This window comes from Camarhynchus parvulus, chromosome 1 (genome assembly GCF_901933205.1).
Source record: "Camarhynchus parvulus chromosome 1, STF_HiC, whole genome shotgun sequence".
Classification (NCBI taxonomy): domain Eukaryota; kingdom Metazoa; phylum Chordata; class Aves; order Passeriformes; family Thraupidae; genus Camarhynchus; species Camarhynchus parvulus.
The window spans coordinates 116463-134299 of record NC_044571.1 but is presented as its reverse complement, the minus strand read 5'-3'; the positions used below and the strand labels follow the sequence as shown (position 1 = coordinate 134299).

General features: G+C 67.4%; 2 protein-coding genes across 6 annotated transcripts; both read right to left on the bottom strand.

Moving 5' to 3' along the window:
- Positions 1-914: 914 nt before the first annotated feature.
- Positions 915-10172, bottom strand: TRIM3 (tripartite motif containing 3). Its single transcript, XM_030944282.1, is given in 14 exon segments — positions 915-1380; positions 2702-2842; positions 2928-2998; positions 3702-3870; positions 3963-4130; positions 4384-4487; positions 4678-4968; positions 4971-5009; positions 5012-5393; positions 6002-6182; positions 6441-6601; positions 6969-7203; positions 8971-9113; positions 10076-10172. Coding segments are annotated over 13 exon segments (2223 nt in total). The 5' UTR covers positions 9099-9113; positions 10076-10172; the 3' UTR covers positions 915-1227.
- A 2272-nt stretch (positions 10173-12444) lies between these two features.
- ARFIP2 (ADP ribosylation factor interacting protein 2) lies at positions 12445-17824 on the bottom strand. 5 transcript variants are annotated; one of them, XM_030944413.1, is made up of 8 exons: positions 17748-17824; positions 16781-16888; positions 16583-16691; positions 15032-15147; positions 14711-14932; positions 14244-14401; positions 13990-14164; positions 12445-13678 (listed from the first exon to the last, which is right to left on the bottom strand). In XM_030944413.1, exons 2-8 carry the CDS (start codon positions 16877-16879, stop codon positions 13523-13525), a joined length of 1035 nt encoding a protein of 344 aa, XP_030800273.1. In that variant the 5' UTR covers positions 16880-16888; positions 17748-17824; the 3' UTR covers positions 12445-13522. The 5 variants fall into 5 exon arrangements, with proteins under 5 accessions (XP_030800273.1, XP_030800293.1, XP_030800283.1 ...); XM_030944433.1 differs by lacking the exon at positions 17748-17824 and adding an exon at positions 17604-17627; XM_030944423.1 differs by lacking the exon at positions 17748-17824 and adding an exon at positions 17220-17293.
- Between the last annotated feature and the right edge of the window lie 13 nt (positions 17825-17837).

Here is a 17837-nt window from a genome sequence, read left to right as displayed (position 1 = left end):
TCCTGCCCATGCTGTGGGACCCACAGGTGATCTGTTCTAGGGCCTTCCCAGCATCAGGACCAGGCACAGGCCTGGACTTCCCTGGATCCTCCCTCCAGCCCTGCTTGGGAACAGGGTCATGGGCCACCTCTGAGGCCTGGGACCCCCGGGGCTGGTGGGGGACGATGAACAGGGTCTGGGTGAGCTCTGCTGCCGCCCAGGATCCCCCAGGGATGGCCAGAATTGGTGAGGACCTGGCGGAGCAGCCCCGTGACCCCACCACAGCCCTGTGGCATCCCTGGGGGCCCACTGGCCCCAGGGACCTGCGGGGTCTGAGTGGCTCAGCATGTCACTGACCACTCTCTCCTGGGTACATGGACCAGTTCCTACTCCTAGTACAGACCAGTCTGACCCAGTACAAGACCAGTCCGACCCAAACCCTGCTGCCAGCACAGACCAGTCTGACCCAACACAGACCAGTCTAACCCTGTCCCCACTCCAGCCCAGCCCAGTCCCTACTCCCAGCGTGTCCCTGTCCCTGCAGATGGGTCAGTGCTGGCAGAACGCCCAGGCCAGGCAGGCGCCCACGGTGCCACTGAGCTCCAGGCACGGCTCCTGTCCCTGCTGGCCTGGCACTGTCTGGGGGTGCCCAGTGCAGCTGGGGGTGCCCACAGGCCACGGGGGCTGCAGGGCAGGGTGCGTGAAGGACAGCCAGGGCTACGGGGCAGCACGGGCCAGGGTACTTCCAGAATACTTTATTTTGTACATACAGTTTTGTCAGCGTGCGGCAGCTGCCCCACAGCCCCTGGAGCCCCCCAGAGCTGTGGAGCAGCAGTGCAGTGGGGCAGCAGGCACACACAGTCACCCCACAGCTGGGGAGGGGAGCTGGGAGCTGGGGGGCAGCCCTCAAGGGGCATGGGGCTCTGGACTGGCCTCCCCACAGCCCCCCACAAGCCCTTCCAGCGGCTCCCCCTGCCCCTCTCTCCCCCCACACCTCGGGAACCCTGGCAGCAGGGGCAGTGGGATGCTGGCCCTGCCGTGGATGAGGGGCCAGACCGCGACCCCCAGGCAGCCCCCACCCCACGGGACCCATCCTCACCCCCCCAGGCCCGGCTGCCCCCTGGGATAAAGTGCACATGAAGCCAGGATGGCGCTTGGGGGGCAGGCAAGGCCGTGGGGCAGCCGTGCCCCCGGTGCAGCTGCAGGCTCCTGCTGCCGTGCCCGGTGCCATGCCCGGTGCCCTGCCCGTCACTGCAGGTAGCGATAGGCCTTGAAGCAGTGGTTGCCCGAGTCAGCCACGACCACGTGGCCGTCGGAGGTGAGGGCCAGCCCCTGTGGGCCGTACAGCGGGTCAGCCGCCGTGTTGATGTAGGACAGGAACGAGCCCGCGCTGTCAAACACCTGCAGGAGTGCACAGTGCTGTGCCCCACGGCCCAGGGACAGCCAGCCCCAGGGACCCCCAATGGCCCCACGGCCCAAGGACAGCCAGCGCTGACAGCCCCTGGACCTGCAGGATGCACTCCCTGTGGGGGCACGTGGTCAAGATTCCCCCCAGGTCTATTCCAGTTAACCCAAGACGCTCCCAGTTGTTCCCAGGTGACCCCAGACCCCTTCCCAGTCCATCCCAGTTGCTATCGGTGCAAAACTCTTCCCAGTTCCTCCCAGTTGCCCCTAGGCCCCCATGGACCATTCCCAGTTCACCAGAGACCCTCCTCTGTTGCTCCCAGTTGACCCCAGTTGCTCCCAGTTGCCTGACCCCTCCCGGCTGAGTGCAGACCCTGCACAGACTCTTCCCCACTGACCCAAGGTCCTCTCCAGTCGCTCTCACTCAAACCCAGTTGTGTCCTGGTTCTCTCCACAGCACACACGTGGGATGGGGAGGGGGCAGGGCTGAGCCCCCTTGGGCTGCACTGGGGGATGTGTGCAGGTACGGGTGTGCAGGTGCAGGTGTCAGTGCAGGTGCAGGTGTGCAGGTGCAGGTGTCAGTGCAGGCATAGGTGTGCAGGTGGGCAGGTGCAGGTGTCAGTGCAGGCACAGGCACAGGTGTGCAGGCACCGTCATGCAGGCACAGGTGTCTGTGCAGGTGCAGGTGCAGGCACAGGTGTCTGTCTATCTGTGCAGGCACAGGTGTCTATGGAGGTACAGGTGTGCAGGCACAGGTGTCCATGCAGGCACAGGTGTCCGTGTGTCCATGCAGGCACAGGTGTCATTGTGTCCGTGCAGGCACAGGCGTGTCCGTGTGTCCATGCCAGCACAGGTGTCAGTGTGTCCCTGCTGGCACAGGTGTCCGTGTGTCCGTGCTGGCACAGGTCTCTGTGCAGGCACAGGTGCTGGTGTATCTGTGCCAGCACAGGTGTCTGTGTGTCTGTGCCAGCACAGGCGTGTCCATGGAGGCACAGGTGTCCGTGTGTCCATGCAGACACAGGCGTGTCCGTGTGTCCATGCGGGCACAGGTGTCCGTGTGTCCGTGCTGGCACAGGTCTCTGTGCAGGCACAGGTGCTGGTGTATCTGTGCCAGCACAGGTGTCTGTGTGTCTGTGCCAGCACAGGCGTGTCCATGCAGGCACAGGTGTCCGTGTGTCCATGCAGACACAGGCGTGTCCGTGTGTCCACGCGGGCACAGGTGTCCGTGTGTCTGTGCCAGCACAGGTGTCTGTGCAGGGACAGGTGTGTGTGTGTGTCCGTGCAGACACAGGTGTCTGTGCGGGCACAGGTGCGGTACCTGGATGCGGCTGTTGCCCCAGTCAGCCACAATGATGTTGCCGTTGCTGTCCACAGCCACCCCCGTGGGCGCGTTGAACTGCCCGTTGCCCTCACCGTGCGAGCCGAACTTGAACAGGAACTCACCCTCGGCGTTGTACACCTGGTGGGCACAGGGGGGTCACTGCAGCCCCCAGCCCTCCCTCAGAGCACAGGGGCTCCCAGCACCTGCCTGTGCCTGAGCTCACCTTCACAGAGTGGTTGTGGAAGTCAGTCACCACGATCTCATTCTTGTTGTTGACAGCCACAAAGTGGGGTCCTGAGGAGACAAAGGGGGCTCAGCCCGAGAGGGGCACAGGGAACTCATCCCCAGGACTGGGGGGCTCAGCCCTGAGGGATAATGGGGGGGTTCAGCCCTGGCCCCATTCCATGGCAGGACCAGGATGGACCCAGAGCCCTGAGGCGTGGACAGAGCCCAGAACTCAGAGCCCCCAGGATGGAGCCACTGCCAGAACCTGAGCCCAGGGCCCCAGCCCAGAACTGGATCCAGAACCCAGACCCACAATCTGTATCCAGAACCAAACCTAGTGCCCCAGTCTAGGACACACAGGTCAGAACCCAGATCCAAACCCAGAACCTGGAACCACATCCCAGCCTGGGAACCAGAACCAGACACTGAACTCAAGAGTCTGGAGTCTCAGTCCTGAACCAGAACTCAGAGATAGAACTTGGAACTGGACCACCATCCCAGAGCCCTGAACCTGGTGCTGGACCTAGAACCAGATCCTGGCTGCCTGTCCAGCCTCAGAACTCAAACTAGAGCTCAGAACAAGTCCTGAGCCCAGAACCTGAGCCCACAGGCCAGAACTGGATCCAGAAAGCCAGTCCAGAACTGCAGCCTGGACCTGTGCCCCAGCCTCAGGCCATTCTTGGGGTTCCAGTGCCACCAGCTGCCCCAGCAATGTGGGGCACACGGTCCTGCCTGCCCTGGGCTCCCAGCTGGGGGGTCCCAGGGCAGGTACCTGCGAACTGGCGCTCGGCGGTGCCGGGGGAGCCAAACCGTGCCACCAGCTTGCCGTTGGGCTGGAAGATGAAGACGCAGCAAGCCTTGTTGTCCACCACGATGATGTGCCCATTTTTGTCCACGGCGACGCCCTTGGGGCCCATCAGCCGCCCCGCGCCCAGCTTTGTCTGGGGGGGACAGGGGGACAGGCAGTGAGGCTGGGAGGTGCCACGGACTCCCCCAGCCCACGGCTGCCCCTCAGAGCCCTGCTTGGCCTCACCTTGAACTTGCCCTCAGGTGAGAACACACTGACCCAGCGGTTGTCGTAGTCGGCCACGATGATGTCACCATTGGTGTCCACTGAGACCCCCGTGGGGCGCTGGAGCTGCCCTGGGGAACGGCCCCGCACCCCGAAACGCAGCCGGAACTGCCCCTCGTTACTGAACACCTGCGAGGGCAGCAGGCTCAGGGAACCAGGGGAACACCCCCACACCCTGAAATGCAGTCAGAACTGCCCCTCATTGGAGAACCACTGCGGGGGCCGGGAGAGAGCAGGGGGAGTCTGTGGGGGTCCTGGGACACTTCAGGGATCCTGGGAGGGGACCATACCTGCACACACTGGTTACTGCTGATGGGGTCAGTGGGGTCATGGGGATCCAGGGTTACCCAGGGGGGTCAGTGGGGGTCCCAGGGGTCCATACCTGCACGCACTGGTTGTTGCTGTCAGCCACGACGATGCGGCCGGCGCTGGATGTGGAGATCCCCTGCAGGTTGGTGAACTCGCCCTTCTCCCGGCCACGGCTGCCTGCAGGCACCAGTCAGGGGGCACATGGGGCCCCAGGAGACCACTCACCACCCCAGTAAACCCCTGCCACGCCCTGGGGCCCTCTACCACCAACCCAGGGAGCCACGAGGAGCCCAGGGAGACCCCACCATCCTGGGGAGCCCTGGGAAGACCCCCATCATCCCAAGACACCCCTGTGCCCCCCGCTCACCGACGCGAAAGATGAGCTCGTCCTCAATGGGGTTCTCCTTGCGCTTGGCGCTGCCATACATGCTGGCGGGGCGGCGCAGGGCCTTCTGCCGCACGTGCCCCCCGCCCGGGGACTTGACGCGGCGCTTGGCCTCCTCGGGGGATGGGGGCACGTCGCTGGGGCGCAGGGCGCGCGCGCGGAACGGGGAACCGCGCACAGGCTGCCCGTACAGCAGGATGGACAGCACGAAGTCGCCCTCGCTGCGCGGCGTGTACACCAGCTCGTAGGTGCCGTTGCGGTTGTCCTGCACCTCGGCCCGCGGCGCCCGTCGGGGCCCGTCACGCGCGCGGCAGGCGCGCGCCGCTGCGCACCAGCGCCCCATCCTTGTCCTTGGTGGTGACGCTGAGCGAGCAGGGCTGCCCCACCACGGCCTGGCGCAGCCCCTCACCCGTGGCCACCGTGGTGTGCGCCGTGGCGCTGGTGGTCAGCAGCGCGCCCAGGTTCTGGATGGAGCGGCGCAGCCCCTCGGGCTCGGCGTGGAACTCGAGCTGCGCGTTCTCGTGCGGGTGCTCGGGGAAGGGCCGCGCCGCCAGCTCCCGCAGCCGCTCGCCCATCTGCTTCTGCACCAGCAGCACCTCCGTGGCCGAGCCGTGGTGCAGCGCCTGCTCCGTGAACGCGCAGCTGCTCAGGATGCTCTCCTGGCCCTGCCGCAGCACCTCCAGCTGCGCCTCCAGCACCTGCACAACCAGGACATCACCTGTGGCACCAGCTGGGACCCCGGCGCCACCACCCACACCTGAACCAACGGACATCACCTGTGGCACCAGCTGGGACCCCAGTGCCAATACCCACACTTGAACCACAGGACATCGCCTGTGGCACCAGCTGGGACCCCGGCGCCACCACCCACACCTGAACCAACGGACATCGCCTGTGGCACCAGCTGGGACCCCAGTGCCAATACCCACACTTGAACCACAGGACATCACCTGTGGCACCAGCTGGGACCCCGGCGCCACCACCCACACCTGAACCAACGGACATCGCCTGTGGCACCAGCTGGGACCCCAGTGCCAACACCCACACTTGAGCCACATCCTGGCCCTGCCGCAGCACCTCCAGGTGTGCCTCCACACATCCTGTGGGGATGGCACGTCTCTGTGGTGTCCATGTGGGCAAGGCTCCCCCACCTGCAGCGCAGCCACGGCCACAGCCCCAAGGCTGGTGCTGCACTGGGACCCCAACTGTTGCACCGGCTGGGCCACTGGCACTGGGGCATGGCTGGGGTACCCACACACGCTCCCAGGAAGGGCTGGTGAAGGGCACAGAGCCCCAGGTGTGTTACCTGCTGCTTGGCAGCACAGGTGGCCTCCAGGTCGCGCAGCAGCACCTCCCGCCGCTGCCGCAGCGCTGCCTCCAGCTCCTCGAAGCTGCTCCCGATCTCCGCCTCAGCCTCAGCCCGGCGCTGCCCCAGCTGCCGGCTGATCTCAGCTACCAGCCCCACAGCTGCCGCCAGCTGCGGGAGCCTGGGGAGACACGGGAACCTCTGAAGCCCCAAACTCTCACCCACCCCACCTGAACCCTGAAGCCCCCCACAGCACCCTCATCCAGCTGTGGTATTCTGCAGAAGGAGGACACGGGCACTCCCTGAACCCTCAAACCCCACAGTACCCACGACGCCCTCAGCCACCCCTCCCTCTGTACCGTGTGGGGGTGGCATCAAGCTGGCACTGATACCAGTGGGAGTGGGGCCAAGAGGACCCCCAGCAAGCCCTGCCCCATACCTGGCCCGTACAGCGTCGAGCTGGTGCTGCAGGGCTGCCTTGTGCTGCTCCAGCACGTCGCGCAGCGGCACGGTGCGGTGGTCCCGGTGCTCCCGCCGCTCCCCCTCCGTGCACTCCCGGCACATGGCCGTCTCGCAGGGCTCGCAGTAGAACTCCATCACCTGCCACACCTGCGCTCACCTGCTGCCCCACACCTCAGCCCAAGGACCCTGCAGCCCGCCCCAAACCACCTCCTGAGCCCACACAGCCTCTCCCAGACTCCCGGGACCACTGCAGCCTCCCCAGACCCTTTCTGGACCCTTTTTCCAAGGCCTGCAGCCCCCCCAACCCCCTGACCCTCACAGCCCTTCCAGATCCTCACAGACCTCCTTAGCCTTCCCCAGATCCCAGCCTCCCTGAAGCCTTTCCAGCTCCTGCAGGTCCCCAGTGCCCCTGAGTCACATCAGCCCTTGGGACTCCCCAGCCCCCCAGAACCCCTGAGCCCCCAGAGCAGCCCTTGCCCAGCCCCTGCCCGGCCCCTGGCCCCACCTTTCCCTCGTGGTTGGGGCAGCAGAGCGGCTGCCCGGTGGCGGCGCCCAGGGGGGGCAGGGGCGCAGGGGGGGCCCCGCGGGGGTCGGGGTCCCGCTGCAGCACCTCCATCAGGTTGGTGATGAAGAAGTTGTTGGGCAGCGCCGGGACCCCCCGCTCGGGCAGGATGGAGGTCTGGCGGCACACGGGGCACGACAGGGACAGGCTCTGGGCCGGAATGTAGTTCTGCAGACACCTGGGGTCACAGGGGTCAGGGGGTCACAGGGGTCAGGGGTCACACGGGGCATGGCAGGGACAGGCTGGGCTGGGACAGGAGTGGGGGCACAGGGGGCACGTGGGTCCAGATATAGGGACAACAGGGGGACAGATGAGGGCATGGATGGGGGGACAGGACCTGCTGGGATGGGGGATGGCAGTAGGGGCAGAACAGGGGGATGAAGGGACAGACAGACGGACAGGGAGACAGGAGAACAGACGGGCAGGTTGATGGGGGGACAGCAGGGTGAACGTGCCACCTAGGGCTGGGGCAGGTACAGAGTGGGATGGACAGATGAACACGAGGGTCAGGGTGCAGGACAAGGGCACAAGGATAGGTCTGGGGACAGATGGATGGACAGGGGGCCTGCACACAGTGACAGCGGGACAGGAGTGGCAGGATGGACAGACAGGGCAATGAGGAACAAGGGAGAGGGGGGCAGAGAGACAGACCGAATGGTTGGGGTGCAGGCAGAGTGCAGGGGGAGAGATGGACACACAGATATGGGGGCTGTGTGGTGGAACACCAGGGGGTGAGAACAGGGTGGGAGGGACAGACAAACCAGGGGACAGATGGACAAGATGGCAGGGCTGCAGTGTCACACTGGGGTGCAGGAGGAGCACAGACGAACAGTCACATGGGGGGGCTGTGCAGTGTCACATGAGGATGGGAGACACAGATGGACAGACAGACAGGAGGGCTGTGTGGTGTCACACCAGGCAGGGGAGCGGCAGGGGAGCAGGCAGTCAGACAGATGGACAGGATGGACAAGGGGTAGCAGTGCCAGTGCCCCTGGGGGGATGGATGGATGGATGGATGGATGGATGGATGGATGGATGGATGGATGGATGGATGGATGGATGGAGCAGGACCAGAGGGCTCTGGGAGCACAGAGAGAGGGGGCCATCAGCAACAAGACCCCCCCACTCGGGGACCCAGCCATGGTGCTCCCAGCACCCACACTCGGGGGGCTCAGGGGCTGTGCAGCCCTCCCAGAGAAGAGGGGTGTGGAGGGCAGGGGGTCCCAGCCCCACCGTGGGCCATGGGATGCAGGGGGGTCCCAGCCCCCACCTCTGGGGGCACAGGAGGCTTGACCCCATCTCTGACTGGGGAGGGCAGGGAGTGCAGGGGGGCCTGGCTCACCCCCAGTGGGGCTGAGGGGGGCTCTGCTCACACTGAGGGTTTAGGGGGTGCAGTGGGGCACACGGGGGTGCAGCCGGTAGTGCTGGGGTGCAGGCTCAGGGACACAGGGGGTGCAGCAAGGCAGAGGGGCTGGGTGCACTGGGGGGCAGAGAGATGGATGCTGGAGGGGCAGAGCAGCTGGGGGTGCAGGGGGGCAGTAAGGACATGGGGGGTGCATTTGGAGGGTGGCAGTGGCTGGGCTGCAGTCAGGGCTCAGGGCGCCCAGGGCACGGAATGGTGGGGACTGCTGTGGATGGATGCTGCCGGGGTGCAGAGGGCACAGGAGGGGTGCAGGGGGGCTCAGAGACACGGTGGGGATGGAGAGCGGGTGCCAGGCACAGAGGGTACACCGGGGGTGCAGGGAGGAAGTGTAATGAGGGGGCCCCCCTCTCACAGGAGGTTTGCAGGCAGGGATTGGGTTCAGGGGGTGCAGAGGGGGGCTCAGGAGGGGTGCAGGGGGTCCCACCTCTCACAGAAAGAGTGCAGGCAGCGATGGGGTTTGGGAGGATGCAGGGGGCTCAGTGGGTTCGGGGGAGGCACAGGGGGCAGAGGGGGAGGTCGCACCTCTCGCAGAAGGTGTGCAGGCAGGGCAGCACCTTGGGGTTGCAGTAGCGGTCGAGGCAGATGCTGCAGATCAGGAACTGCTGGTCAATCTGCCGCACCACCGGGCTGGCGGGCTCATGGCGGGCCATGGTGGCTCCTCAGCCTGGCAGGCACACCACAGTGAGGGGCACGCACCCTGCAGCACCCCGCAGGGCTGCCGGCACCCTGCGGCCGCTGCCAGCCCCAACCACGGCGCCACACAGCCCCCAGCCGCCCCACAGGATCGGGGTGGGTCACGGCAGACCCTCAGCCCGAGAGTGGGGGGAATTTAAATGCTGGGGAGGCACTGCATGGCATCCTGCAGCCCACCACTGAACCCACAGTGCCCCACAGCCCCACAGAGGGCCATAAGGGACACTCAGCATGAGGGCTCAGCTCCCCGGGGCACCCACAGCCCCCATCCCAAGGCACCCCACAGCCCCCGGCCCCACGGACACCTTGTGGGGCGCACACGGGGACTCCCCCGGCCCCCACCGTGCCCATGGCCCCCACAGCCTCACACAGCACCGTGTCCCCGGCACTGCCCTGCCCCACCTGCCCCTCGGAACGCACTGACCCACAGCCCCCTCTCCTTGGCCCCGTGGCACCATCCACGGTAAGGAATCGCCACAGGGCACCCACAGCACCCACAGGGCACCCACAGGGCACCCACGGCAGCCGCCCTCCCGCCCCAGGGGCACACCCCACCGCCGCCGCCTCCTCCTGAGCCCCCGGCACCGAGCCCAGCCCCGGTCCCGTGGGACACCCCTCACCCCCCTGTCCCCGGTGCCGCACTGACCCCGCAGCCCCGTGTCCCCCCGCCCCGTGTCCCCCGTTCCCCGGCCCCGCTCACGGCGCTGCGGCGGCTCCGCGCTCCAGGCCGCGGCCCCGCCCCGGCCGCCATTGTGCGGCACCGCCCCCCGCGGCACCGGGGCACGGCGGGGCCCGGGGTCGCAGGACCCGGGGCCCCGGGGGGCGCTGCCCGCGGCCATCCCGCCCGCCCCGCCCCTCACACCCCTCCCCACGGTGCGCCCCCCCGCCCCGCCCGGTGCCGGTCCCGGGGCCGCCCCCGCTCGCCCCGCACTCACCCCCCGCAGCCCCCTCCTCGCTCCCGCGCGCGCCGCGGGACCCCACGGCGCATCCTCGGCCCCGGCCCGGGATGCGACAGGGAGGCGGCCGGGCCGGGCGGCACCAAGTGCGCTCCGCAGGGGGAGGCGGAACGCGCCGCCGCCTCCCCGTCCCACGGAACCCGCCCCCGAGGACACCCCGCTCGCGGTGCCGAGCCGCCGCCGCAGGACGCGCTGCCGCCCCCGGCTGGGGGGCTCGTGGGGAGGGTGCGGCGGGAAAGTGTGCAAAGTGACCCCTCGGCCCCCCCTGCAGCGGCAGTGGTCTCGCCTGGGCTGTGGCTCTGCAGCTGGGGGGGGGCTCCGCGCATCCAGGGATACCCGGCTGTTGCCACGGCAACCACATCCCGACCCCGAATCTGGGGGGGCTGACCCCGAATTGGAGGGGGAGCAGGGCTGCGGAATAATGTGGGCACGCACTGGTGGGTGGGGGCATGGCGGGGCGGGGGGTTATCGAGTGTGCGGTGACGGGTGGAATAAATTGGGAAGTAGGAAGAATATAAAAGGGGGAATAAAGGGAAGGTCAAGGCGAACAGGTGGGTATAAAGGGCAGCGAGGGGGATGCACGGGTAAAAATGAGGGCAACGCAGGGGTTATAGAAGGGTCGTATGAAGGAGGTACAGGCCGGGTACAAAGGGGTTTATAAAAGGGGGGATAGGAGCAAAACCAGAGCCCAGCAGGCCCGCCCCAGCCCCTCCGTTTGTAGGGAGCCCACACTTCTTCCCACCTGCCAGCTGCCACAGCTCCTCCTGCACGTGGGACCACCTCATCACCATCCCCCCCTCAGCTGGTGCCCCCCCACCCCGTTCAGGACGTGGCATCGAGCCCACCTGCTGCAGCTTCCCGGGAATTCCAGCAGCTCCCGGCTGCCTCCTTTGGGTGAGGCAGGTGGGGCCCTCCTGGACAGGGCATCCTGGCAGAGCTGGAGCTCCAGGGGTGCACAGGAGGTGCCCTTATCCCCAGCCAGGTCACTGCTGGAGTGGGCCACGGGGGGATGATGGCCACAGGGACAGGAAGGTGCTGACCCGGCCCAGCACATTTGGGGACCCATCAGGGAGACCCATCGGCTCCAGGATGGAGCCAGAGCTCTGCCATGAACCAGCCCCCCAGTAAATCTGTCCCAATCCACATGGGGGGCCCCAGCATGGTCCCCTGCCCCTCCACCTTGGCCTCAGTGTCTGGAAGGTTCCGCAGCCAGGCCAGACCTTGTTGTGCAGCCAACACAGTGCCCCAGGAGCAAGGATGATGATGATGATGAGGGTGATGGGGGTGACCTGCCCTGGAACATAGGACCCACCTCCAGGACCCCCCACTCCCAGCAGCACCCCCAGAAGCAGCAGGGGGGGCTGAGGCTCCGCATGTCCCACGGGCACCTGCAGCACCTTGGGCATCAGCTGCTGGGACAGCTGCAGCACGGGGGATCAGCTGCTGGGACACCTGCAGCACAGTGGGCATCAGCTGCTGGGACAGCTGCAGCACCGGCACATCAGTGGCTGGGACACCTGCAGCACGGGGGCTCCCCTCCACCAAGGGCCTCCTCTGGCCCTCCACCCTCACCTCCAGCGGCTCCTGCTCCCCACAGAGACCCCCGCTCCTTGCCCAGTGTCCCACAGGACCCGGTGGATGGCCTGGGGGCACAGAGCCCTCATCCCTTGGGCACAGACACCCACTCGAGTGCAGCATGGCCAGGGATTGCCCACATCCATGTCTGGGGAGCGGCAGGACGCCATGGGAGGGTTTCAGTGTTCCAGGGGGCAGAGGGTGTCTAGGGGGAAGGTTCAGGGGGGCTGGGAATCTTCTGAAGGGAGTGTCCAGGAGCCCCAGGGAGCAGCAATTGGACAAATCCAATTCTGAGAGGAGGAATAGGCTGCAGGGCGATGGAGGAGGGCACCAGATGGCACCAGCCCCAGTACCTGGCCTGGGGAAGGGGAGTCCATCCTGTGGGACTCCTGAGCTCTCAGTGCCACCAGTGGGACAGTGCCAGGAAGCCCAGGCTGATCCCACCCAGCCTCCCCTGCGGTGCCCCCTGTCCTGTCCCCACTGACTCCCACCTGGTCCTGGTTCACGCTGGTGCCATGGGGCTGGAGCAAGGGCTGGCTCACCAGACACAAGAAGCAGGGTCCCCCCAAGCCCCGTGCTCACCCCCTGAACCATCTCTCCCGTGCTCCAGCTCATTCCCCTTCCATCCTGGGGCCCCACAAGTAGCAGCCAGTCCCCCTTGCCCTAGGGCTCCATCAGGGTCCTCACCCTTGTGGGGCTCGTGCCCCTGTCTCCCACCCACCCTGGCAGCCCCAGCCCGCAGGTGCAGCCCCTTTTGTCCCGCTGTGGCTCGGCACACACTGATCTGTACCATTTATTGGGGTTTTACAGAAGTCAGGGGCTTGGGGGGTCAGACCGTCACCAGGGCGGGGCAGGGGGAAGTCGGATCCCGACATTAAATTATGAGTTAAATTAATGAGCAAGAAAAACCAACAGTTTTGTCTCAGGAGAAAGTGCCCAAGTGCGGGGGTAGGCGGGGGGCCCCTCATGGGGTGGGGGTGGGCCCTGGGCGGGACCCCAGCCCCCGTGTGCAGCACAGGTGCCCCGTCCCGGGACACGCGTGTGCCCGCACACGGACACGCATGGACACGCGTGCACCCCGTGCCTCCACTGACCTTTGGTCCCTTCTTGGAGCCCCCTGTCCTCTCCCAGGGTTCCAGGGGACCTGTGCCTGGCCAGCGACCCCCCCTGCCACGAGCAGCAGGGCACAGGGACCCCTCACCAGCCCAGCCCAGGGTGCCACAGCCCTGGTCGTGGAAGCAGGGGGGTCTTTGGGGGTGCAGCCCCCCTGTGAATCAGGAGTGCATGAGCAGCCAGGCTGGAAACACCTGTGAATGGCCTGGAGGGGGCCAGGGTGTCCCTGGCACTGGTGGGCAGAGCAGGAGCCCCCTGGGTGCCAGGAGCAGCCCCACAGCCCCTCCCCAACACAGGGGGGCCTGGCTGTGCCGGTGCTGCCCCCACCCAGCTCCACTGTGCCACAGGGCAAGGGGCTCCCTGGGGGGAAGTGGCAGCGGGCCTGGGAGGGGTGCACCCTCATCCTGCCCCGGGGAGGCACAGGGGGGGACAGTGGAAGGTCCTGGCTCACCCCAGGGTGAGTGGGGTGCCTGGGGGCAGCAGCCCAGCCAGCCCCCGTGGGAGTGTCAGGGGCAGGGGGGGCTCCAGCTGTCTGCTGTGTGGGGTCTGTGCCGAGGAGCTGCTGCACCCTGCCCTGAGGAGGGGCTGTGGGATGAGGGGGCACCCAGCCCTCTGGCAGCTCCCCACACCTGGGGGCCCCCCCCCATCCAAGACCAGGCCTGGGCTGTGGCCCCCACGAGCCCCCGGCCGCAACTGAGGTCCATGTGTGCTCCTCCATCCGGGGGGGCACAGGGGGCTCACTGCTCCTCCAGCCAGGAGGGCTTCTCAGCGCCAGGGGTCTTGAGCTTGATGTTGAACTGCTTGAGGGTCTGCTCAAGCTGCTGCTGGTTCCCAGCAAAGTACGCAGAGATGGCATTGTGGAACAGCAGCAGTTGCTTGTGCATCACTTTGATCTGGAGGGGAGGGATCATGACTGGGGGGGCCTGAGCCCACCCCAGCAGCACAGAAAAGGGGTTGGAAAGCCCTCTGAGACCCCCTGAGCCACCGCTCCCTCTCTGCACTGCCCGTTCCACCCAATTCATGTCCTTGAGCGACAAATCCAGTGTGGCTGTCAAATCCCTGCAGGGACCCCATCCCTGTGCCTCCTATCCCTGCACTTCCCCTCATCCCTGCCCCAAAAGCCCCCTCCTCATGTGCCCCATCTCTGCATGCCCCACCTCTGTCTTGCATCTCCCATTCCCGCGCCACCCATCCCTGCACCCACCTTGTTCTCCTCCAAGAATTTGAGCTTGATGGCCACGTCCGCCCGCAGCTTCTCGTACTTGTCCTTGTGGCTCTGGAACTGGCTCTGGGCGGCGTCCAGGCGGCTGACGGCGCCAGCGTCGCGCGGGCCCATGCTCAGCTCCTCCAGGTCCGTGCGGTACGCGTCATACTCCAGCCTGCACAGCATTCCCAGCGTCACTGAGCTGCCTCCAGGCCTGCCCAGGAGCCCCGAGCCCCCTAAGCCCCCTGCCCCACCTGGCTGTCTCGTACTGCTTGACTGTCATGAGCGTGTCCTCCATGGTCTTGTTGACCAGCGTGTTGATGCTGGACACAAAGAAGTTGACGGCGCCCAGCAGCGTTTCCCCGTTCTTGCACAGCAGCTTCTGTGTCTCTGCGTTGTACCCAAACTCCTCCTGGGGACACAGGGATGGGGGCGTGGTGAGTGGCCATGGATCCCATCCCTACTCCCCTCCATCAAGGGTGCTGGGGGAAAAGCCCCCTGAGACCACTGAGGCCAGCCATGACACAGCACCACCCAGCCCAGCACCAGCACAACGTCCACTCTTGTGCAGGTTGTGTTCCTGCCCTGGTGTCCAAGTGTGACTCCCCAGGTCCTGACCCCCATAACCCCAGGGTCAAGCCCCAGCTACCCCTGCCCACCCCCAGCCCTGGTGCCCAGGTGTCCCTGCCCTCACTGCAGTGTCCCTCCAGCCCTGGCACACCTGGAGCTCGGGGGATTTCTGGCTGAGGTCGGCAAAGGCGTCGCCCAGGGCGTGCTGGGTCTGCACGAGGCTGTAGAGGTGGGCCGTGAGTGCCCGTGCCAGGTGCAGGACGCTCTCGTACTTGCGCTTGGTCTCCCGCAGCAGCTCGATCTGGGTCTCCAGCTCCAGGTCCACCGTGCGGGAGCCCCGGCCGAAGCGCTCCGACAGCAGCTGCTTGGTGCACTGCAGCAGGGGGAGCACGTGTGAGTCCCCCAACCCCTCTGAGAGCAGCTGCTTGTGGGAGGGGGCAAGAAGGCCCACCGGTGTCCCCTCACCCCTCACCTTGTAGGTGTTGATGCCCCACTTCTTGACAATGTCAAACTTCTCAACAGCAATGCCTCGCACGACCTCCTCTCCACCGGCTGGGGGTCCGGGGGGTGGTGGGTGCAGCCCGGGGCCTGGCACAGGGACAGGAACCTGGCACCAGCTCCAGGAGGGCAGCAGCCATGGGCACCGTGCAGCCCCAGCCTCCAGAGCCCTTGTCCTGGAGCTGCTGTTTCCACAGCAGCATGCCCAGCTCTGGGCCCATGCCCAGCATTGGTTCACAGGCATCGTGGTGAGGACCCTGTTCCTGCCAGCCCCCCTGAGTGTCCCACACAGGGGCACAGAGCCCAGCCCAGCCATTCTGCTTGCACCAGGCCCTGCCCCATCCTCACCAGGCTGGACACAGGGGGAACACTGCCCAGCAGCACTGGGAGCACCTCAGATGGGCTCAGGGGCTGAGTGGGCCCCCCTGGCCAGGAGCCACCTGTGAGCCCCTGGGCCCATCAGCACTGTCCTCTGTCCCAGCCCAAGGATCAGCAGCAGCAGGCTCTGGCCATGACTCAGCCGCCACGGGGGCTCTCACCGATGCCCCGCGGGAGGCCCGGGGCGGGGCAGGGGGCCGTACCTGCGGGAGCTGCGGCCGGGCGGGCCATCCTGCGGGCAGCAGGCGCGCTGGGGGGCACCGACGCTCCTCGGGGGGGGTGAGGGTGGACAAGAGAGCCTGGAAACGGGGGGGCTGCGGGGCCGAGCAGGGGGGGCACAGGGCACGGGACAGGGGGGTAGCCAGGACAGAGGGGACGGGGGGCAGGGGACAGGGACGAGTGCGCGGGTGGGCAGCAGCGGGAGAGCGACGGCAGCGGGTGAGCCTCGGAACCCAGAGACACGGCTACAGCCACACAGACGGAACCCTCAGCCCAGGAACCCCCCCTCTGCCCCCGGGCAGGAATCCCTGACCCCAAGGGCTGGGCAGGCCCGGTGTCACCAGGACACAGAGACACAGGGACACTGGGCCAGCAGCGGCAGTGCTCCAGGGAAGCACACACACGTGCACTCGCCCTCTCTGCCCACACGGACCCACCTCAAGCCCTGGGGGACCCTCAAGGAGAGGTCTGCATGGAACAAGGACAGTGGTACCAGGTCTCCCAGGGTGCAGAGGCCAGCTGGCTCCGCCGGGACAGCAAGAAGGGGTCAGTGGGGTGTGGGCTCGAGGCCCCTGCCTGCCCCCTCATCCCCAGCACACTCCAGAGCTCCTGCTGCACAGGGACCAGGACAGACCTGGAATCCTCCAGCACAGCAGGGACTCAGAATCCCACACATATGTCCTGACCAAGGGGATGGAACTTCCTAGCAGAGACCCCACCCTGTGACAGGGGAGCAACCCAGTCCAGGGAGAGCAGAGCTGGGGAAGCAGCCCCTGCTCTGCCTCAGTACACAGCCCCACACACTGCCCCTGCACAGAACCCGAGTCCCCCAGGAGACACCCTGACACGGCCCTGTGCCATGAGTCAGGGGCACTGAGGGGAGCTGAGCCCACGATGGCCCCACTCCCTCCCAAGGCAGCCCCAGTACCTTTGATGGTGCCCGTGGGGATGATGCCCTCGGCTGTGCCCCCGTAGCCACCTGACACGATGCTGGTCTCGTTCAGGTTGGGTCCCGACACCATCACCTGCTGCAGGTCCTGGGGACACAGGACACAGGGGCTGAGATGCAGCGACAGCACAGCCCTGGTACAGCCCCAAACACCCCCGGGCTGCCCGAGCCCCGGACCTGCTCCAGGCCATCGTCCTCAGGCAGGCTGCTGGTGTCCCCGTTGCTGCTGATGGGGATCTCCATGGTGGCTGCCTTGCTCAGGATCCCGTCCGACATCCTCAGGGCCTGCAGGGACACAGACGTGGTGCTGGGGCCAGGATCCCCGCCCGGCCGGGGCACCGGCAGCACTCGCGGGGCCGTGCTGGGACAGCAGGAGGGTACAGCGCGGGGAGGGGCCCGCATGAGCAGCTGAGCAGCCGCTGCCCCTGCGCAGGGCCTCCTGCAGCCGCTGCCCAGCCCGGCCGGCCGCCCCTCGGGACACCCCCGCTCCCCGAACGGACCCGCAGGGCGGCACATCCCACAGGCACCGACCCCACCGTGGCTCCCACTCCATCGCGCCCAGGACTGCCGGGCTCCCCCGCCCCTCGGGCCGCACGCCGTGCTCCCGCTCACAAACCCCGCCGGCGATCCCCGCAGACCCTGCCCGGGACAGCGGCGCTGGCGGCGCCCAGCACGGCCCCGGCCAGGAGGGCGCCCGGAGCCACGTCCGCAGGAGCGCGGGGGGGCCCGCTGCGCCCGGACCGGTCCGGGCACATTCCAGAGCAGGCGGGGCCCGGGGCGGGCTCCGAGAGCCCGTTACCCGCGACCTGTCCCCTCCCCGGCGGGCACGGCGCCCGGCCCGGCTCCAGGGTCCAACGCCGCGGGCAGAGCTCGTCACCGCCCAGGGCCATCCTCGCCGGAGAACGGCCCCGCAGTCCCACAGCCTCCGGGGCTGGCGGGGGCAGCGTCGGAACGGAGCCGTCCGCAGCCACGCATGGCAAGGCCCCGGGACGGGACCGACCTCCGAGGGAACCCCCGGGGGCCGCTTCTGCCGGAACCGGCCCGAGCGGGCGGCGGCGGCCCCGGCCTCGCTCCCGGGGCTCCCCCGGCCCGGCTACACCGGCCCCGCGGCCGCTCATCCCGCCCGGTCCTTGCCCGGCCCCACCTGCGCCCCGGGCCCGCCGGGCCCCCCCGCGCCGCTCCCGCTCCGCCTCGGCCCGGACGCGCCGAAAGTGGCGTCAAGGGCCCGGAAGTG